General features: G+C 40.8%; 1 protein-coding gene across 4 annotated transcripts in view; it reads left to right on the forward strand.

Annotated features, from left to right (window-relative positions):
* The window catches only part of DIS3L2 (DIS3 like 3'-5' exoribonuclease 2), a 191,330-nt gene that overhangs the window by 24,825 nt on the left and 145,422 nt on the right, over positions 1-21,083 (forward strand). For all 4 annotated transcript variants that reach the window (XM_054074488.1, XM_054074490.1, XM_054074487.1 and 1 more), the window contains 2 exons: positions 700-753; positions 4,880-4,981. In XM_054074488.1, the coding sequence (XP_053930463.1) occupies positions 700-753; positions 4,880-4,981 (156 nt within the window). The remainder of the gene's footprint in view (positions 1-699; positions 754-4,879; positions 4,982-21,083) is intronic.

A 21,083-nucleotide genomic window follows, 5' to 3' on the forward strand; every position in this document is an offset into this window, starting at 1 on the left:
GGAATTTGTTTCAGGTTATTTGGGCTTTTGAGTTCACAGATAATAAAGCAGAAATAGGCAGACCGTGGAGTTTCAAATGTATTTAAGATATTCTGACTTGAAACATGTTTAAACAGAATCTAATCCTGTAGACTTTAAATGTTTGTTTTTGGAAAATCCCTTTGATTCTTCTTTGGAAATGTTCTCTATCACAGAGTTACTGTGATTGTCTCTCTGCAGGAACAGCCTAAGCACCCAGATCCCCATAAGGCTGGTACCTGCTGCCTTTCAAGCTCAGCAGGTCAGCTTTTCCTTTTCCCTCCTGTCCTCCAAAACAAGCAAAACCTCATTTTCCAAAACAAAATCAAAACAAATGGTTTCTATTGTCTGTTTGTTAATGAAGTTGGTAGATGCTCAGCATAAAGTGTGTGAAGGGAGCTTGGATCCTCAGTTCACCCAGTAGCAGCAACAACTAATGATTCAACGTCTCTTTGATGACAGACTGCAGTAGATCAGCTTAAGCCTATCATGAAACTGCCTTTTGGCTTAAAATTGCTCGGATGCTAAGTTGTCAAGACTTGATATGTATAATGGAAATTTAGATGTATCTCTCATGTTTCGCAGTAGATATATTACCCACGGCTCTCTAATTTAACTGATGTTATATAAAATTAATAAGATTCAGGCATAATCTTTCTCCTCCTTCTCTTTTTTTTTAAGGGACCCTTGAGAATAAATCCTAAGAAGTACCATGAAGCCTTCATTCCGTCTCCAGTAAGTGTAATTTTATAATGCTTTAAAGTTCATAAGTAAAGGTGCATTAAGATAGGAGTTATGCTGTGCACAAAAGGTCACTCAGAGGTGAATGAGTTGGAATAAATGAACATGATCTGGGTTTTCTTTTAAATCAGATATTCCCAAATAAATCCTGCTTTTTCCATACCTCAAAGAACTACTTATTTAGCTTGTGCTGAAATTGGGGATACTGTGGGGTCCCATAGAAGCCTGCTGAAGTCAGGTTTGCAGACCACCAGATAGCGTAATCGGAAACCCTTGGTTTATGACTGCAGAGGTTTTATAGATTTTCCACTGATTGAAGTTAATCTTCCCTAAACAAATATGCTCTCCCTTTTCGATCTGCTGCATGAGCTAATTTGAAAAGTCATTCCAGAAATAATATGCGTGATTCCTTTTCATGTGCCCGCTTTTATACAGACTGCGTCTTGGTTGGCTTGGGGTGCGCTGCTGTCACATGGTGCTGGCTTATGCCTCTTCTCTCTTTCCTTATATTGACAGAAAAGAAGGGCTCTTGCAATTTCAGGGACTTCCCGTAGGGAAGGTGACCTCACAGCTGGCACAGCCAAGGCTTCTTATCTAGAACTGACTTGGCCAAAATGTTACCATCAATGAGGGAGAATTTCATATTGAAACGCTTGTTGGTGGGAGAGAGAAGGCAGAGCCTGCCCTGGGACAGTGAAACACTGACTCTGTTGTTGTCCCTGCTACTGACAGTGCTACTGTTTTGGGACTTGGATTGAAAGTCTTGAAATTCATGGCATTGTGGGTTCATGTTGTTCCTTTGGGGTAATGTTTTGGAGCCCACTTTGTTAGAGGAGGCTGGATGGGGAGGGAGGAAGGTCGAGGGGGTGCCCGAAGTAGATAAAGATAAACTAGAGGTAGAAGTACAGGGCAGCTCTCCAGTACATCAGTAAAGCAGCACTGGTGTGTGTGTAAGGCGGAAGGGAACCATGATCCTACCTTTACAGGTGTCCTCATGCACGTGGTACATCTAAGCTGTTAAACAGTCTCTGAAATTACAAAATGTAAGGTTAACTGAGAAATACAGCTACTTGCATGAGTTTTATTGGATGTGAAGCTTTACCCCTAATCAGCCCCAGTGTCCAGCTGTTGCCTCGTGCAGGGAAATTGCTTGCTTTTCTGCATGCAGGAATACAGACATTAAGGAGGGTTAGCTGAGGTTGTTTTCTCTACTATCTTTCTACGTTTCTGCCCTTTGTGGAGCTGAATGCCGGAACCAGCTTGTTGCTGATAACAGGCAGAATCAGCACCTGGAAAGATGACTCTGGCTGATGAGGACACAGTCCTCACTTTAAGACAGGTGCTTTAGGAAGCTTATCCTTTATATAACATTATTTGCGGTAAGGGAGGGTTTGCAGCCTTTGTGTTCTGCAGGATTTCCCATCATTGCCAGATGCTGCAGGAGCTGCAGCTGTGAAAAATCACCCTTTCTCTCCCACTGTTGAATAGAGCACTGTATCCCTTTCTCTTCAGCTCTGACTTGGCTATGGCTTCATGGAGCACAAATGCAACAGCTGTTCACCTTCTAACACCAGAAATCTGTGGGTGTTTCTTGCTGCAGATGTGCTCTGTCTGCTTGTCTCATTGTTACATGAAGAGTTGTGGGGAAGACCAAGGCCCCGTCTCTTGAAAGCCTCCCAGAGAACGGACCAAGAGCATCTTATGTCTCCCTTGCATATGGCAGTGTGATTTGAAATGACGGCATTGTCAGTGTGCAAAGTGATCCCGTTGAGCATGAATGATTGAGTGCTGTGGTTGTGGAAGATGCGTCCAGAGCAGATGAAAGCATGACGGATCTCCCTGTTGTCAGAGAGGAATAGAGAGCCCTGCCAGTGATGTTCATAGGTGGCCTGGTGCTCCTTTGAGGGGGCTGCAGAAGTCTTGAAGCCATGGTGGCGAGTACAGTGCATGCACCCAGGGGACAGCTGGGACTCTGCGAGTGATTGTGTTCTATTGGGATTCAGTGCCATTTTATTTGCATTAGTAATCCAGAGTGCCAGCTGTGCAGAGTAGGGGATGCTTACAGAAAAAGTGTGATGTACGTGTGTTCTTGGAAGTGCATAAATTTCCCAACGTTCATGAACCTGGAGCTCAGGATTTGGAAATGTTTCTTTTTTGATTGTAATTTTCTAATTACAGCTTTGTTGCAGGCATTGAAATTAACTGCTGTAAAATAGATGTGCAAACATGTATAGAAGTGTGTATATATATATATATGCATTTATTCTTTGGGATGAGAGTGACTGGCTGCAATTCAAGACAAGGCTCTTGCAGAGCACAGAGATGCAGCTTTGGCTGCGTGGTGCAGTGCATCAGGCATCTTTACAGGGGGTGGGGTAAGGGGTCTGCCTTGTATTTTCTTGGACACAGGAGAGAAGGAAAAAGAAATGAATTATCATGAATATAGCCTGTGTCCCAGAGTGCAGAGCAGCTACAGGTACAGACAAAAAAAAAAAAAAAAAAAAAGCAGGCATTTTCCTTAAAAAGTGACTTTGAACTTTTTATATATGTGGTGGGTTTAGGTAAAGAGTTGGAGCAGAAGGGAGAGGGCAGGGAGGAATGAAGAATAAGACCATGTGTAAAAAATCTGCCTTTTTGAAAAGAACAGTTTCCAATTTGAATTATGTTGGTCCAAGAGGCTTTGCAATTTTTCTGCATCTTGTCATGGGAGGCAGCTTTCACACAGCTGTTGAGCTGCTGCTGCTTTTCTTTCGAAGAGTAATTTGGTCTCTTGGAGGACGTCCTTAGTTTTACATCATGGCAGGGTTCTGCCGTTTTATTGTTTTGGTATCTAAGCAGAATAAGATATTTATGTGATATTAGGGCTTCATGTTTTCAGGTTATAAAAGCTTAAAAAGAAGTTTTTTCTTGGAGGCTGAGCACACTGGTAATTCTGATTGGATTTACTCAAGCATGTGAGACTCAGGAGTGTGTATATCTGAGAAACGACTGCAGTTGTGATTAAGATTTTAGTTCTCGTGAGACTTTTTTAATTCAAAAGCAAGGAACTACTAATCTAAAGACACTAATCTTTTTTTGGTACATCAAAACTATGCAAAACACTCCCTAGGAAAAGTGTTGACTGCTCATGTTGATGCTGAATGCTCACATTGTTTGACACATTCATGGCACTGTACGCAGTTACGTGGAATTTTTCACATATTGAATGAGGGAGAAACAGAAATGAAAGCAGCGAGAGCACTGTCAATAATTATCCCAAAAAGAGGACAAAAACTAGAAATCCTTTTAAAACTAAAACTTTTGTGTTGGCGTTTTCAGGAACCTTCATCTTTATTCCCCCATGAAGAAAATCTTCCAAACTAGGTCTTGATTAGCTGAATGCCAGGCATGTCAAGGGTGGATAATCATACTGCGTACAATTAGTAGAGGCTCTTGTGCAAGGATGTTAACCCAGAACATAGAGAGAAGGTGTCCTAACATGTCTGTTACAGCAAAAGATCTGGTTTGCGTTTGGTGTCTGTAGTCATACTTTTTTTTTTTTTAATCTCTTCTAACATTATTTGTGCCAAATGTAGAATATATGGTGTCAACTCGTTCAATAAAGAGACTGCATCCCCGGCCACTTTCACAGACTGACCCACTGATCCTGGAGCTGCATGTCCCAGCTTTCCCATCTCACCAGGAGAGCAGTGACTGCTCTGCAGAGGGCACTTTGCAGAAACTGTCTTGTAAACAAATTCTGAACAATAGCTCCGAGTGCTTGAGTTCAGAACTTGATGTGTGAAAAGCGGCGAGTGTAGAAATCTCTCTACCCATTCCCAAGAGTAACTGTAGAGGAACTGAGGAGAGCTTGCAGACAATACATCTTGAAGGCTTGACTCTGTCTTGAATAAATACAGTGAAACTACTGTGCTGGCACATACATGCAAAGGAGCTTATTTGTTGAAAGATATTGCATGTTCAAGGGCATATGGTGAATCCATTTAATTTCTGTGCTCAGCTGTGGGATATTTGTCTCAGCAGGGTGTGTTTCTTTTTTGATGACACTGTTTTAAACCTCATAACAACTGTAATTTAATATGTTTTAGTCTGGCATTTATTTTTCTTCCTCTTTGACTAGGATGGGACTCGTGATATCTTTATTGATGGAGTGGTTGCTCGCAACAGAGCCCTGAACGGTGACATCGTGGTAGTGAAACTGCTTCCCAAAGAACAATGGAAGGTCAGTGCAGTATATTTTTCTGTGATTTGATGGAAAGAGCTTTTTACTGTTTTTTATTTTTTGCTAAACTCAGGGCCTGAGGCAGACAGTAGATAAATTCCTACAAATCAGATTATCTAAGTTGTGGTTCACGCTGTGGTAGATCAAAACAATTGATCCAATACAAAGTTTTGAAGAAGTAAAACCTGGAGTGTTGAAACCTCACTCTTTGCATAGAATGGCCTTCTTTATCACTGTGTGGAGAAGTCTGACAGCGAAGCATGGTTGTCAGAGGTGGCATTTGATATCTGTTATGTAGCTGTGTCCATGCTGTGGCAATGGATAGCTCTGTGTAGGTGTTCGCAATTGCTCATATATTTGACAAGTGCTGTTGGCAAAGCTTTAGTAATGATTAACTCACTCTAATTTGTGAGTTCTCAGTCCACAGAAAACTTATCTTGTCACAGCTCCAGATTTTCTGGTAACATGCTTCTTTACATGAATGAAGAGTATGTGAAATGGCTAGAGCAATGCTAATATGAGACGATTTGTTTTTCATTTTCATGTCTTGAGAATTTCGCTAACATCACTCTCCCTGGTTTTTTTTTCTTCATTCTGTGGTCAAGCCCAAAGTCCTTTCAAACATCTGGATAGTTTTATCTTGTTTACAGGTTTATCTTTTAACACCTTCATGCAAGGAAAGTTCTTACTCCTTTTGTCTCGTTGCCAGGAGATGAAAGCTACAGTTAGAAATTTTAACATGGGTTTTCACACTTAAGCATGACAGAATTGCTACAAACATGTTTTTTAATGATTCTTGAGAATTTAAAGACTGTTGTGTATCTTTTGGACAGAAGTAATTGTGAGGGTGATTCCAGAAGGGTGGTGACTGTCTGAACTACTTTGGCCTGGTGCTTTTTACTCATTCTGGCTACCTTCTCTGCCTGCCTTTGTTTGAAGTTATGTGAGTCTAGGCTTGAATATGCAAAGTCTTCATTCTCGTCACTTGCTGAACCTTCTGCCTTATCTGTTTAAATCTAATAGCAATTGAAATGATGGTTTGAAAGACTAGAACTTTTCTCTTCCTTTTAAGTATGTCTAAAATTGGTAAACAACCTAAGTATTTACTGACAAATGTAAATGCAAAACTGTGTTATGCAAAAGGCAATCATAAGTGGGATCTAAGATATTACAGATATATATATATATGCAAATATAGGAAAGAGGTCTGCTGCTATCTATGTAACCTCTGAAAACCAATTTTGAGGGTCAAAGCAAAATTCCTTTGATTGCTATTCAAGAGTCCAAATCAGAGTTCACTAAAGCTGTGGTGATTAGTATATGTTTGGATCACCAAATCCATATACATAAATTATCTTCTTTGTTAGACCATTTCATATAGTTGAAAAAATGGAATAGTTTGGGCTCTTAGATCCTTTGCCAGGACCTGCCAGCACAAGAGCTTCTTTGTAGGCTCGATAGAGGTTGCGTGAGCTGAAGGCTTTGTCTGCAGTTTTCCATTAATATCTGGCTCTAAAAAAGTAAAGCTTCTCTCTGTCATATCCTCATACCTTCATGTGTTCGACAGTAATGTTCTTTTACGACAACAGGAGGAGGGGCTCACAATGTTCTTCCTGTCCTGGGAAAACACTGAAATAGACTGGTGGAGAAGTGGTGTCTGACTGCAAGGAGGCAATTCAGAAGACTTTGGTGGTTTGTAGTATGATTACGATTCTTCTGTGGTGAACTTAACCTTGCCAAATGAAGCAGCTTGGAACATGCTAGTGATGTTGTTCAGCCACACAGGAGCTGCCCTATGTATTCTCATTTTTTGTTTCTTGCCATCAGCAACTTAATCAGCGATGACATCCCTTTTTCCCTGCTCACTCAATCTCTTGTTATGCTCTTATGTTTGTATTAGTTCTGTGGGAAAGGTGCCACTAAGTTGCACTGAAAGATACCGCATTCTGCCAAGTAATTCATACTGATTGATGATAAACTGTCGCAACCTATTTTAGTTTTTTCCATTTGTTTAGTCTCATGCTGCTGCAAAGATGCAACATAGGTGTCTTGAGGAGCTTTTCTCCTTCCTGATGGGCCTTTGAAGCAAGCTGAACAGTTTCAATTATTTCCTTGAAAAATGTAAATCAGATGTATGGTATAACTGGTGTTCTTAGAGGAGAATTTACAGGCTCTGTACATACTAGTTTGTTAGGATTGAGATGTGCGTTATGGTTCACTAGTCCCAACCCATTATTTTGTGCTCCACCGAGAACTGGTTTGGCTCTTTTGTTGATAAGCCTGTGTCTTGCACAAGATAAGGTTGCTGGCAGGTCTGCGCCTTCTGTGTGTCAAGCACCCTGGATTGCCCCCAAGATGCTCCATGGGAAGATCTTCCTGTTCCTAGTGCTGATGATTCCTGCCATGGACCTCTTTGTGCAAAGTCACAGTGTACTGTTGTATCACAGTGGTGGCAGGATTGACTTAGCTGGAATTTTGGTTCAATTCATGTGTGTAAATGGGAGGAAGTGGGAAAGCCTGTGCCTGGTAGAACTGTGGGTTTTGGATAGGAAAACACGTTATTTGGTTGAAGAGTTAAGAAATTTAGGAGCTGCCCTGTACCCAGTGAGTCAGTCTTTGTGGGTCAAGTGCCTATGGGAGAAAAACATTGGCTGTAGTTCTCCAGAGATTTCTGCTGAGCCTGTCATGGTTGATACCTTACACACAGGTATAAATGCCACAGGGAAATATGAGGGAATGTTGAAATACTCTAGATGCGTGGTTAAACTTTATGTAATACGTTCTTGCGAGCAAAAGCACTATTTTCTTCCTCCAGCCCTCTACTTCCTGGCTCAGTGGTGGGAAATTTATCAGGCTTGAATTTCTCAACATCATGTCCTTCCCAGCATGTGCACCAAGTGCTTGGATGGTCCTCCCTGTGCTTATTGTGTCTGATCTTAAAGCTCTGTTTGTTCATCCATCCTCTGGGAGAGCTGCTTGCTATTCAGTGATGATCAGTTTGGCAGTTCATGTTTCTGTGCTCACTCTTAGTTCTGATCAGGAGCCAACAATTTCGGTTTTGGCACCACTAGTGGGAGGGAGAAAGGGAGAGACATTTTACCCCCGAAATTTGTTATCTTATGCTCTTGAAGGTGGCCGTCAGCGTCCTGCCAGGGCCGAGTGGCATGTGTTGCAGTGACCACATTTGGAGGCTGTATTTCAGAAATTCCTCTCTTGTCCTCTTGTGTTACATCTTGGGAATATTGAGGTGCTATGGTAACTTTCAAATATTTAGCTTTTGCAAAGTAAGGTATTTAACTTAGACTGTTTTTCCAGGTACTTAACCTACTCTTAGTGAATGAAGTCAGAGTATTGTTGCAGTAGCTAGACTGTCCCCTTCTTAATTCAAGCTGTAGGGCTTCCCCAGATCTGTGCCTTTATCTTCTGGAAGAACGTCACAATAAAAGATAGCCACTGATAGAAGATTTACTTCAGTCCTTGTCAATTATTCTGGTGAAGAAAAAAAATGGTGCTTTATTTCTTGACTGATTTTCACTACTTTAACTTCCACCTGTGGGTTCTTATTATATTTTATGGAGTTGTCCTTACATCAATTTCAGAAGCTTCAATTATACGGTGGCATAATTACTGGAGGGCAAAAAAAAGTTGATACGATGATTACAGCAATATTTCTCAGGCTCATCAAGGAATGAAGCAGCATGTCAGTGTAAAGGATAAATCTAACCATCTTTCTTCACAGCCTCTTTTTGCTCTTTTTACCATCTGCTTAATTGCCAGACAGAATTTGTTTAATTTCAGATATCTGCTTTGGTTTTTCTTGCAAGATGTAATTTCTTTGGTAGAAGGAAATAGAATAATAAGTCATTTGATATCACTTGGGGCTTGGATTCCTGGCCCAATCTCTGGTGCTTTTAGAGTAGTAGTTTTTAATGTGGAATGTTTTTCATGACAACCGTCTCACGCATTGCATGCGATGGCTGAAACGTTAGAGTCTTAGTCTGAAAATAGTACCCAGGCAAAGACTTTTTGCTGCTCAAGACTGCCTGAAAGGAATTTTGGGGTCCAACTCCCTGTTGCTTGCTGCAGTATGCAGGAGAGATCTCAGTTTCTGCATTTGCTTGCAGCAGCGGTGTATTAAAACCATAACAACGTATACTATGTAGGTACATAAAATAATGTACTTCAAATAATGACAGATTAGCCTGACGGTTTCTCAGAAATCACTGCCTGCAAGTCATATCTTTTGTTGTTGCTGGCTTTTGGTGAATCATTTCCTCCTCAGCCTGAAGTGTTCCTTTGCACTATTTTCAGCTGGTTCTTTTGATCATGTCAGAAGCTCACCAAGGCCAAGATGTAGAACTGCTCATTTATGTACAGTGTGTGCTGCTGGATGAAAGGATAATGGGTCCACATTTTAGTCATGAAGTGTCTGAAAGTGATAGAAATAGTAATTCTTCATAGCTTATGAAAGCACATGTTCTGTTCAACACTGAGTTGTCAGATACAATACAGCGCAGCAGGAGGTCTTAGAGCTGCCTCTTTTAGAGCCGTGCATCAGGGATAAATGTTTATGCACTTTCTGCACAGAAGATGTAAACTACAGTTCGCTTTTCCCAGCTGTGACCGTTCTTGGCATAACTGTGAACAAACGCAGAGAAGAAACAATTTGATTCAAGCAGACGTCACAAATATCACCATGTATATTTGGAACAGAGCTATGGATCCTGGCAAGTCAGCACCTCCAACTGTTGGTGAAAACCTGTGAACCATTAGTTGTCCAGAGGGGATGCTAGCATTGATTTGCCCTGGTGAATAATGATTTGTTTCAATTATATACTTCTGAGAGCTGATTTCTTCTCAAACTTTCCCTGCTAATGTAAGGATAACAGTAACTCAGGAGGAGATGGGGTTCTTAGAGGGTTATCACAGGAATAGTGTTTGAGTCTAACAATCAAGAATGTTGTTTGGAAACATTACATTCATAATAAGAAAAGGTGTTCTGGAGAAGTCATTATTGAAATAGTAAGTGTTCTGGCATGCTGAAAGCATTCAAATGTAATTCATGATATCCAGGAGTAAAGTGGGAAGCCTGAGAAGCCAGCTAGGAAGATGTCCAGAGCTCTAGCAAATCTGAAAGGTTGATGGATGCTGTAGGAAGGAAGAGTAGTTGTTGTTTTTAAATTTGTTTTGCTGTAGACTTTATAGCGAGGGCTCTATGTTCATGGTCACATGTGATATGTACAATCCCCTCCCCAACTCAGAAAATCCCCAAACCACAAATAGGTTTTAATCTGAAGAAGCTTCGTTACTTGCTTACTTTCTGCTTGTGCCATCCTCTGAATGGCCACATGTTGTTCCACACTGCTGAACTTCATGGACCGCTGCCGTGAGCTGACATGGCTCTTCCCAGACTTTTTTTTAACTCTAAACTGGCGGATATGGAATAGCAATCCAATAGATTGATAGCAAAAAAGCTGATACAATAGGAAGCATTGCTTATGGAGACAGTTGTGGCATTAAATTTGCTCTTTGTGCAGATGTTGTTTTCACATTTTGTTAATCAAATATCACTTGAAGTGAATCAACCAAAGTCTTAACATAGTGAGTTTCAGTAGCAAGATCTGGCGTGTCTTTTTTTGGTGTATAATGATAAAATGACTGTTATTATCTGGGTTGTGCGAGATTACCGTGACCCAGTGCTGCATTCATTCCTTGCCTCCCTCAGGATGCGTAAACCAAGAAGGCAGCAATACCATCTTTTTGGATATTGCAAGCCACCTTATCTTCCTAAGAAGGACCTTTCCTGTCAATACCTGCCTCTGCTTTGAAAAGCCAAAGCCAGGATTCTAAATAATGAAATCACTAGAAAGGTACGGAGTTTTTGAACAATCGAATCTCCTTTTCCTCCTTCTGTGCTGGGTAGAGTGATATTGAAAGGTGAATTATTCAGTTAGGTAGGAAGGCAAACTTCTTTTTATTGACTGCCTGCATCCTGTCCTGCCGGTGCAGAATTACATTGCAGATGTGGTTTGGCTGCACAGATGCAGAATAAGATAAAAGTGTCACTCCTATGTGAACAGTCAAGCACTAAATATTCATTCATCTCACACGTGGTCAGTTGATATATCCTTGGTGGAATCATGGCAGATAAGCCCCTTGTGGTGGGGGTGACTTCAGGCTGTGAGATACTGCTAAATGTCAGTGTGTGTTGCTGGAAGAGCTTTGTCCTGAATGAAAGGAAGTGCTCATGGGGGCATCTGATCTTACTTTAGAATAGGAGTCAAGCCAACATTTAATACCTGATCTGTGTTTCTGCTCACTTCTTCTTCTTGGTCACATGAATATAATCTAGTACAGCAAATTGTTTCCTTTAACAACTAACTTTTCTTCAAGTGATTGTTTTAAACTCTATTCTTCCAAGTCTTCTGTAAATATGCACACATCACAGTAGGTTATTCTTAATCCAGTCTCTTATATAACCACTATCATTTTGGACTTTTCTTGGTTGTTGGTTCCTGTGGAATTAGTATTTCTTAGAACTGTGTGGTTTTTGCCAGTTTGGAGACTTATTTAATCATATCACATGAGTATTTGGAGCCTGCACCTTATAAGAGTAAGTCAGGATACCTGTTGTGATGGGATTGGTCTTTGGAATGTCACGCACATTAAACTGACTTAACTTTTTATAAATGCTTTCTTGAAAGACTGTCCAGGTTTTCGGTAGTCTGGGCTTCTTTCAGATCCATATAATTAGGACTAGGTTTAAATAAAGTACACTGATGCTGAAAGTTCCATCTGACCTAAAATTTGTACAATGAATACTCAGGTTTTTTTTAAGGAGATTCTACCCCTGATTTAACTCGATAGCTGGTATGATGCTAAAAAGCTGTTGAAGTCCCTACGTGAGGTGGTTTTGGATCATATCCTAAGTTCTGAAGAAAAGGAAAAGTCCTACATATCTATTTGCATGTTTGTTCTTATTATCAGCTGGCAGAGAGATGACATTTGGCTGCAGTATTTACATGTGGTCAAAGTTACTAAGGTTGGCTCATTAAGTCTATTTCCTTAACTTGTGTTTATTTTTCTTAAAGCCGTAAATCAGAGGGACAAGGAATCTAAAACAGAAGCGATTTATGTAAATGAAGAATTGCAGCAGCTGGAGGACTGACAGGCATTTTTCTACCACAGTTTCTTTGGGGCGAAATGTGGGACCTCATTTATAACCACGTAGTTCTTGGAAATAAGGAAAATATTTTTCATCAGAGGTGGGATGCCTTAAATTTGTTGTTGGCAAAAGGTAATTTGTAACCACCTAAGATAAAGTTATCTGAAGTCTAATAGTTAGGTTTTGAATCAGCGTGCCCTCAAAGGGCTGGTGATTGTGCCTTCTCCCAAACACTGTTTCTCTGTCTTCTTCCAAATGAGGTAAAGTGTAACAAGGTTGAGGACATCTGGTCTCCCATTCCCTAGCTTTGTGACATTATTTGCTATGGGGAGCATTGCCTTCTTCTCAAATTTTTGAAGCTAATGTTTTAACTGCTAAGCACATCACAAGAATGAGAACGAGTCCATTATTGGTGCACTATCATGCAGTGGAAGGTGGCCAGTAATTTATATGCATCAACAGCAATTTTCTTAACACTGCTAACTTAAGAAGTCTTACCTGCTTGCTGCTTGGTATTGTCCTTCACCCAATTAATTTACAAATCAATGCCCTGGAACCTGTCAGTATAGCAGTATCTCTTTCTGCAACATCTTTAAGGATTGCAAGTGATCCTTCCAATCAAGTTTTTTGTTTAAGAGGTGGTGCTCTGAAAGATAAGTTAAATTCATACCAATTATCTTTTCCAAAAAAATCTTCACTGCTTCAGTATTTGTGTACTTGACATCATTTCTCAGTATTTGTGCACTGATAAGGCAGCTGGTGCATGTTTTTGAAGGTCCCCGTTTCCAGTTTTTGTCCCAGCCTTAATTGCCTGTAGGCTTTTTCAAGTGTTGTTAATGACTCTAGGAGAAAACTGCAGGACAGACTGCTGCTGTACTAACTATGCTGAAAAAGGCAATCGCTTTCATACGTTTCATTGATTTCTCACTGTTTCTATGGGTTTATTTTCATTTTCTGCGTTCTGTCATGTTAGACAATTGCTGTTTCATGAAAGTAGGTCTGTCTATGTATCTTATGAGCTTTTTAGGTTTCCAATATGCTAATGATTCATTCATCTCCAGCTGTATCGTCTCCTGGGATTGAAGCATTTGTTTGTTTTTAGCTTTATCTAAATTATTTTAAAACAGAGAGCAGTGCCAAAACACATACTTTTAATTGAGCAGCTTTGGAAGTGTGAAAATGAAGACTTGGCGTGATCTAATTAGCACTTGTGTATTTTGGTTGCAAAAAGTGACTGGTGAAAAATTCTGCAGACATTGTTCTCTGTTCTGTCTAAAAAAAATCCTGCATAAAGGTATAGCTCCTGCTTAGTTCTTGTTGATGCTTGGAAGTCCCAACTGTAATGCTTTTGCTAATTAGCTGGCTGCCAGGACATACTTCTGTTCTTCTTCTCCTTGCTTTTTGCCTCTTTTTTGGGATGAGTGTTGGCCACTTCTGTTTGTAAGCTCTGTAGGAATTGGCATCTCTTTTCCTGTGGTCTCTTTAAATCCTGAATGGCATCGTGCTTACCAGGTTGTCTGGGAAAAGTCCTAAGGAGCTGTGTGAAGTGGGAGGATTATCTCAGCAACTTCTCTTTCTTCCTGACCTCTTGACTGTTCAGGCAAGTGGGGTGGGGAGTTCTGGTAAAAGCCTTTAGTACGGTAGCCGGGTAAGTCACCTCTGTGCCCTCCTTGACTTTTTTTTCCTGGCAAAGGAAATTTCCTCCAGGGTTTTATCATCCCTTTTGATGTCAGATTGACTGACTCTTTTTGTCTTTTCTGTGCAAGCCAAGTTAGTGACTGCAGCTGCTGTGATGGTCTGGTTTAGGTTTGGGCTTGTAGCTCTTTGGTGCGATCATGAGAGCTTGTCCAGTGACAAGTATCTTCTCTGAAGGATCCCATCCATAACAAAATTGGGCAGAGCTACATCTGATGATGCTGTGGGACCCATGCCCTACACAGCCCAATTGACTCAGGAGCTGCTTGCTGCCCATTTTAGCGCAGTCTCTTTCTAACCAAGTACCATCCCCTGACCTCTGGGCTTGTGCTCTTCTCTTGGAAAAGCAGCCCAGCAACTGAATGCCTGTTTTGCAGTTGTTAAACGTATAATTGATTGCTGGTGTTAGAGAGGCAGCGTATGGCCTCCCTGCTAATTTCTTTCAGTATCTCTGTATCAGAGCAGTAGCCAGAGGGAACGTACCAACCATCCTTCCCAGCGACTGCGCCCGGCTGCATGACCCGGCTGGGAGCAGAGTTGCTGCCTGCCATACTGAAGAGCTGTACAGCATCACCACTGCTGCCGCCCTTTGGGTGAGAATAAATGGCCCTTCTGGCTCTGGGTTATTTATCTAGATGAGCAGGGGGTCTGATGCCGTGAGTGAGTGCTGTGTTGGCAAGCCTTCTGATGCTTGAGCTCACCTCTTTGGGTCAGTGTTGTCCATGTAGACATACTCAAGGTTAATGGATGGCCATTAGTTTAACTGATTTAGTTCGGTAGCTGTGCTTCATGCATAGTCCAAGCAGTGTTTTGACAGTGTGGCGTTACTTTAACTACTCTTCCTGTTTTTTCCTTCATATTCCTGAAGCTTTCTCTAAAACTGTTTATTCTTTTTTCTTCTCTGCACAGTTGTTGAACTGTGGATATAATACATTTTATCAGCTCATATTCACATCTTGGAAACTTAATTTACCTTTTTATGTAACGCTTTATTACTAATGCATGGTAACGTTTCCTGGCAGGATATGCATTGTTAAAATTTGTTTGTAGGAAAAAAAAAAGGCATGGAAGCGGATGGCTCCCCTCTTGTAAGGTTCAAAAGTTTGTAAAGCAAAAAGGGAAAATGTTCTTCATAGTGCCTGACATCATTTTAGTCCCACCATCCTACTGTCCCAGGGGGTGACTCCTATCAGTGCCTAAGATATAACGGAGCCCAAAGACTAGGCGTGGAGGCAGCTGCTGCTGTCAAGAAAAGGAAGGGCTGGGAGGGGAAGGCTGGCCTTGTCGGCGCAGTGTCTCCATCTATACAGTAATTTCCTATGAGCTGACTGAGACCTTGGGCAGACTTTTTGCTGACAAAACCACCACCACTTGTCAAAATTGATTTTTGGTTTTTTTTTTTTTGCCATTGTCCTTTTGTCACTGAAGGAGTCAGCATTATCCAGTGGTCAGTTATTCAGCTGTCTGCTCTCCTGCTCTGGCAGAGCCACTTAAGTAAGTTAACAATACTGGTTTCTCAGAGATGAGTGGCACATCATTGCAGAAGGCAACTTCAGTGACATGGGAATGGTCCTAGGGTTTGTCTTTGGGCAATTAGTTGCTATGATGATGAATAAACTCTTAGACTGTGCTTCAGAGCTCCAGTTCGCAAGCACTGATTTCTGTTAAGCACTTTGTGAATGAAAGGAAAAAAATAATAAAAAAAGTCTGTAGGTAAACAAATCTCCACTGACAATGTATAATGCGTTTTGAGGACCGGTGCTTGAGGGAAGGGCGTTGTACAGAATGACAGACAACAAAATATACTTCTTTGTGCTGGGCTTTTGTGGTGTTAGGAAACACAGCTCCTAACCCTGGCATATCACCCTCTCTAATTAAACACTGTGGTTTCGCCAGCTAGGGATCGATTACTTTAGAAAGCACTAAATATTTGTCAAATACTCTTCCTTCAGATATTTCACATCCGGATCCTTTTGTCTTCATCTACTTGCCTCAACACCTCTACTGCTCACAGCAGGCTGGGTGCACTCCCTCCTACCCCTCCTCGTGGCCCAAAATGCTGTGCCCTGCACCTTTTCTCAGCCCTAACATCAGGTGTCAAAATAGCTGGTGGCATAGGTTGATCCATGTCATTTGGGTGAGGTGAAGGACCAGGATGAGGGCAAATCCTTGCCTCTGCCTCTCAGCTTGATGCCCTTGTGTCTCTTAAAAGAAAGTCTCTTCCCTTTTGCAGGCATGAGGAATTGTAGAGCGTGGTTCCTAGGTCCTAGCCAGCAAGAAACCAGAGGAAATGCTCTTTGTTTAGACTCCATCAAACATTTTTAGTGTTGAATGTTTTTCCAGCTGAGTCCATGGCCAGATATACTGTACATTATAGGATTATGAAATAAAAAAGCAATGAAAAACATGAACATCAATTTTTAAGTTTCCCACAGGAAATGCTTTATTAGTTGATGCCACCATTTAGAATTTTTCAAGTCTTTCTGTTTTCCACAGTTAATCAGAGCAGCATCGGAATAAATATCTTCCTGCCTGTGTCGCATCCCCTCAGCTCTGAAATGAAAAATAATACGGGCTTAGCCAAACCTCTGCTCTTTCCCAAGATATATCAGGGGAAGCCTGCATTATTTCTTTACCAGGTATATGTAAGCTTTTCTTCACAATAAAAATACTGCCTCCCCATCTGCATTAATTATCTCTGATACATGGTTGTGAGAAAAATTCTACACCAGAACTGTGAGATTTTTCCAGCACAGTCTTCCTGATATTCTCACTGGGCTGAAGTAAATACAGAATAAATGAGTAAGTTGAGAATAGAGAATCCCAATTCATGTGTCTTTGATAAATGATAGTGAATACAGACAGATGGGGATGACTTTTAAAATTTTCACTGAAGGAGGTTTAAATCATGCCTTAATACGTTACACATTGCAGGATATTTATACTTGTGTAAACATTGTAGTTAAAGTTGAGATTAGTCTGTGTTACAAGCTTAGGGAATTGAGTGTAGGTCCACAATAAAACTTGTCCGGCACAGAAAACTGACTTTAGAGATTTGATTTGAAGTTGGCATTTAATGGATAAAATTTAGTAAGTCTATTCAGTGATTCTTTTCAAATTAAAGTAAAATGCGTTCGTTTTGTCTTGTACCTATTGAAGGACTTCTCTGAAGAATTTTCTCTTAGGATGAAGGTTTGCAGCTGGTGACTCCAGGATGAAAAGTTGACACGTGAGCTTCCACTTGGCTACAAGGGGAGAAAAAAAGGAAAGGCTCAGAATTTTTAGGATGTGTTTAAACTTTTGGGGGTTGCTTTGGAAATGCTAATATTCATTAGAAGAAAGTATGTCTAGAGTCTAGTAAATCATACAAGTGCACGTGGCAGTTTTGATGTGATAGATGAGCACGTTAGGCCAGTGATGGGTAAACCTTATGTCAGGCAGTTGTTGACGTGTTAGACAGGAATGAGCCTCTCCCTGTGGAGGTCAAGAGTACGTTGGTATTTGTGTGGCAATGTTTGACTGTTTGAAAGGAACAAGAGTGGTTTAAATTCCTAAGTAATGCATAGTTACATGAACTGTAGCTTGCAAGGCTTTGAGCTAGTATATTGGAATAATTTATACTTCTAAAATTCTGTGTTTTATTATTAAAGAAAAATAAGACAGGTCACTTTTTATATTGACAGGCTTATCATGCTTGTTTCACTCTACCTCTGTTGCAATATGCATATGTTTTCCGTGGCTTGCTGTGAAATATTTATGCAGGTGAGAACAATGTCTGTAGTGAGACTGATTTGTGTATTAATTTACCTTGACTCCTATTTTCAAACCAATATAGCGACTTTCTGGTTTTATTTTAGTTCAGGTCTTAGTGCTTGTAGACTTTGCTGATCCTGGCTTGTTGTTTTATATCATCAGCAGTCTTGAAGCTATGAGGTGTTTAAGTTGCATCTCTCAGGTACAAATTCATAGCTTTCTTCAGTGTCATTTGAAGTGGAGTCTGGTGAGAGTAGTTCCTGAAGTCATGATGAGAAGGTAAACTAAGAGGCATACAGTTGAGTGAGAAGTGAAGCTGATTTTCATCCAATTTTTGAACCATTAGTTTTATTTTTAACTAGGCTAGACTAAGGGTTTGATAAATTGAGTGTGCATGGACTGTGCTGGGCAGAGAAAGGAAAATACTGTTAAGAAATTATGAAAACAATTCCCGTTATAGAGCTTGGGCAGAACATTTTAATTGTACTCGTAGGACTATGCATAATGCAGTAAAATAACTTCTGGGAGGTTTCAAGACAACTCTACAATGTGGTCAAATTAGAAAGAAAATTATTAGTTAAGAATTGAATAGCTTTATTATGGTGGATTACAATTAAAGTTTTACAAGGAAGCAAGTTTGATCTTGTACTTGGTTTGAAGTCAAGTTTGTGTTGTAGATACTCTTCATTCTTCAGTTGGTTTCTCAGTGGGTTCGAGAGTACTCCTGAGAGGAAGGATGCCTTTACTGGAGGTCACCAGCCGTGTCTGCTCATGGCAGGTGGCACAGGTGCATTGTTACAGAGTGGGAACCAGTCCCACCCTGGAGCTGGAAGACATGATGTGAACCGGTAGGTTATCGATAACCTTTTGTATGTTTAACAAGACAAATCCTTCCGTTTAATTGTTTCACTGTGAACAAATGCTTATCACCGGATGTTTTTGGATTGTATCCCTTTTAATTTGTTTTGGATCAGGGAATGTAAAAGCCTTTTAATCATCTGAAGCTTGGAACAAAAGCATTAACTTCAGAAAATAGTGGTGAAGGGGAGCCAAGGTTTCTAGGGGTGCTGCCCCAGCAGAGCTGCTGATGCCACTGAGCAGTGTGTGTGTGCAGGGGTGTTGCAGGGTATGGAGCAAGTATTCCCTGGCTTGTTATAACCGCTTAAGAAAGAACTGCAGTTGCTCCTAGTGCAGAATGTGCAGCTGGTGCTGTTTGAGTTCTCCCAACGCTGTATAATTGCGGGGCGAGGAGCTATAAAGTACTTTATTCCGTAGCCTGTAGCCGAGAATGGGTAGACTGGTGTGGGAGAGAGTGTGTGTATGCTTCAGTGCTTGATGTGGCTGATCCCTACCCCTATGTCTTTTCCTTCATTTAGCTTCTCTCTATGCACCCTCCATCTGCCAGTACCAGGACCCAGGACAGTCTAGCTGTGGAGGCAGAAGGGATGACTTTGGGTCCTGAATGGAGAAGTGGGATTTGAATTTAGATCCTCAGCAGTCCAAGAACAAACTGCTGGGTGAAGTGGTCTCTTCTAATAATGGTGTTATGGCATAGGCATAGCATGGTACATGATAAACCAGCAAATTAGTTGGAAGGGTGAACAGACATTTCTAAATTAAAGGGGGAATAAAGCAAAAAGGAAGTGGAGGACTTGGTGTATGAGAGGGCATTAACTTGCTTTTCACACGTCCCCAGCTCTCCAGGCGATGTCAGTGCTTTGTGTACTACTAGTCCTTGCCATGGTAGCTATTATCTACAGGTAGAATGGGAACAGGGAAGTGGGATTTTTTTCCATGTCAAAGTCAAGAACTTACACTAGTTTTGCTGGTGAGAAAGCAAATGGAAGGGGTTTCCTAAAGCTGTGGGCTGCCTGGGTAGGATCTGAGAACTTGTCAGTCTTTTTCTGTTTTATCGGCTTAAGATGAATGGTGAGTCATTGTTAGCCACATGGCGTATTTCGTTATTGGAGACCTGTCAGAAGGGTTGATTAATAATCCAGAGCATTTGGATTCAATGTGATAAAACTAATCATAACAAAGTACTTCAGTGCCTAACTTGAAACTGTGAAGAAAATGCTGTTATCTTAAAAGTGTGTGTATATGAAAGGGCTAACTTTTCCTTTTTTTACAAGATAAAACATAAACTTGGTGAGCTGCAGAGTGGCAGTACTGTTTCCAGAGGCTGCCTTCCAAACTTCTCTGCGAGGAAGTGGAGCTGAGATTTAGTCCCGTCACTTCTGGAGTTTAAAAAATACACTTTTCAAGACCTCCTAAGTTACATGACAGAAGTTATATAAACAGCTTAATTGTATGATACTTAAATAGTTGTAATGAACACAAATGTACTTTCTTCTCAGTTTTCTAGAATAAACTGCCTGGAAGCATATTTGCCTTTTATTCTTTCTTTTTTCATGCTGCTTGAACAATTTATCATTAACACATTTACTGTCTTACAACTTAACTTTGTAAATTTTCTTGAAATCAGTTCTTCCAAGTAAGGAAAATCATTAAATGTCATCCTATATTGTCTTTTACGTGGAGGGGAAGATTGACTAAGTGAAGATTGCTTTGAGTCCAGCAGATCTGCGTGAAGAGGCTTTGAATTTACCGTGTTGGTTTGATGACTGTGTTGAAAGCACGGCAGAGATCACTGGTTCAGTCTAGTAAATGTATAAAGTATGCTGCAGGGGAGAGATAACCCCTTTACCTTCTGGTAAAAAGGACTAGCAGTCTGCAATTTTAGTAATGAGTATTTGCAAGTAGCACAGCCCAGACAGTGTTTGAGCTGGATGCCTTGAAATGGTTTGATCTGGTTTCTTTGTTCTGTAATTTCCAGTGTTGAAGTGAGAGTTCTTGTTGGATGACTAACACATTTCAGTGCCGGTTAAGGCACTTTTGGAGACCTAGTGTTCTTCATATGTTAAATATTTTATTAATGACATAAGCAGGTGTCAAGGCTAGTTCACAGTCACATGTGTTGGAGCCGTGCTTCTGAATTTTGCCGTTCTCAGACTCATTTCGTAAGTGTTGAAAGGGGTTAACACTTGATGCTGCGGTGCTTCCACATGTAGCTGTTAGCACCTCGACTTTGGACCTCTTAACACAACCAGCCGTATAATTTTTCTTGTATTTCTAATTTGTATTACAGTGTTTGCTGTATATTTGTTAATAGAATTGGAAGTGTGCTCAGAATATTAAGAGGAATATATTGCTACGCGTGGGTACTGATTCTCAGAGATACAAATCTTCCAGGCAATGTTGCAGGTAGCTCATCTCTGCTTTTGTGCGAGATTCCGTTTGTTGCGGCGTGCAGCCATCCATTTCTTACTGGAACACAAGGTTTATCCTAAGGCAAAAGAGAGACCTTATGGCGAGTTGTAGTGCAGAGCTTCAGTTCATCAGCAGGTAATAGCTGGCTTTTGTGTGACTGTCTGAACTGCACACGTATAGTGGTGGGCTTCGTCAGACTGAGCCAAGAGATAAAATTGA

The sequence above is a fragment of the Cuculus canorus genome, chromosome 9 (genome assembly GCF_017976375.1).
Source record: "Cuculus canorus isolate bCucCan1 chromosome 9, bCucCan1.pri, whole genome shotgun sequence".
NCBI classification, from domain to species: Eukaryota; Metazoa; Chordata; class Aves; order Cuculiformes; family Cuculidae; genus Cuculus; species Cuculus canorus.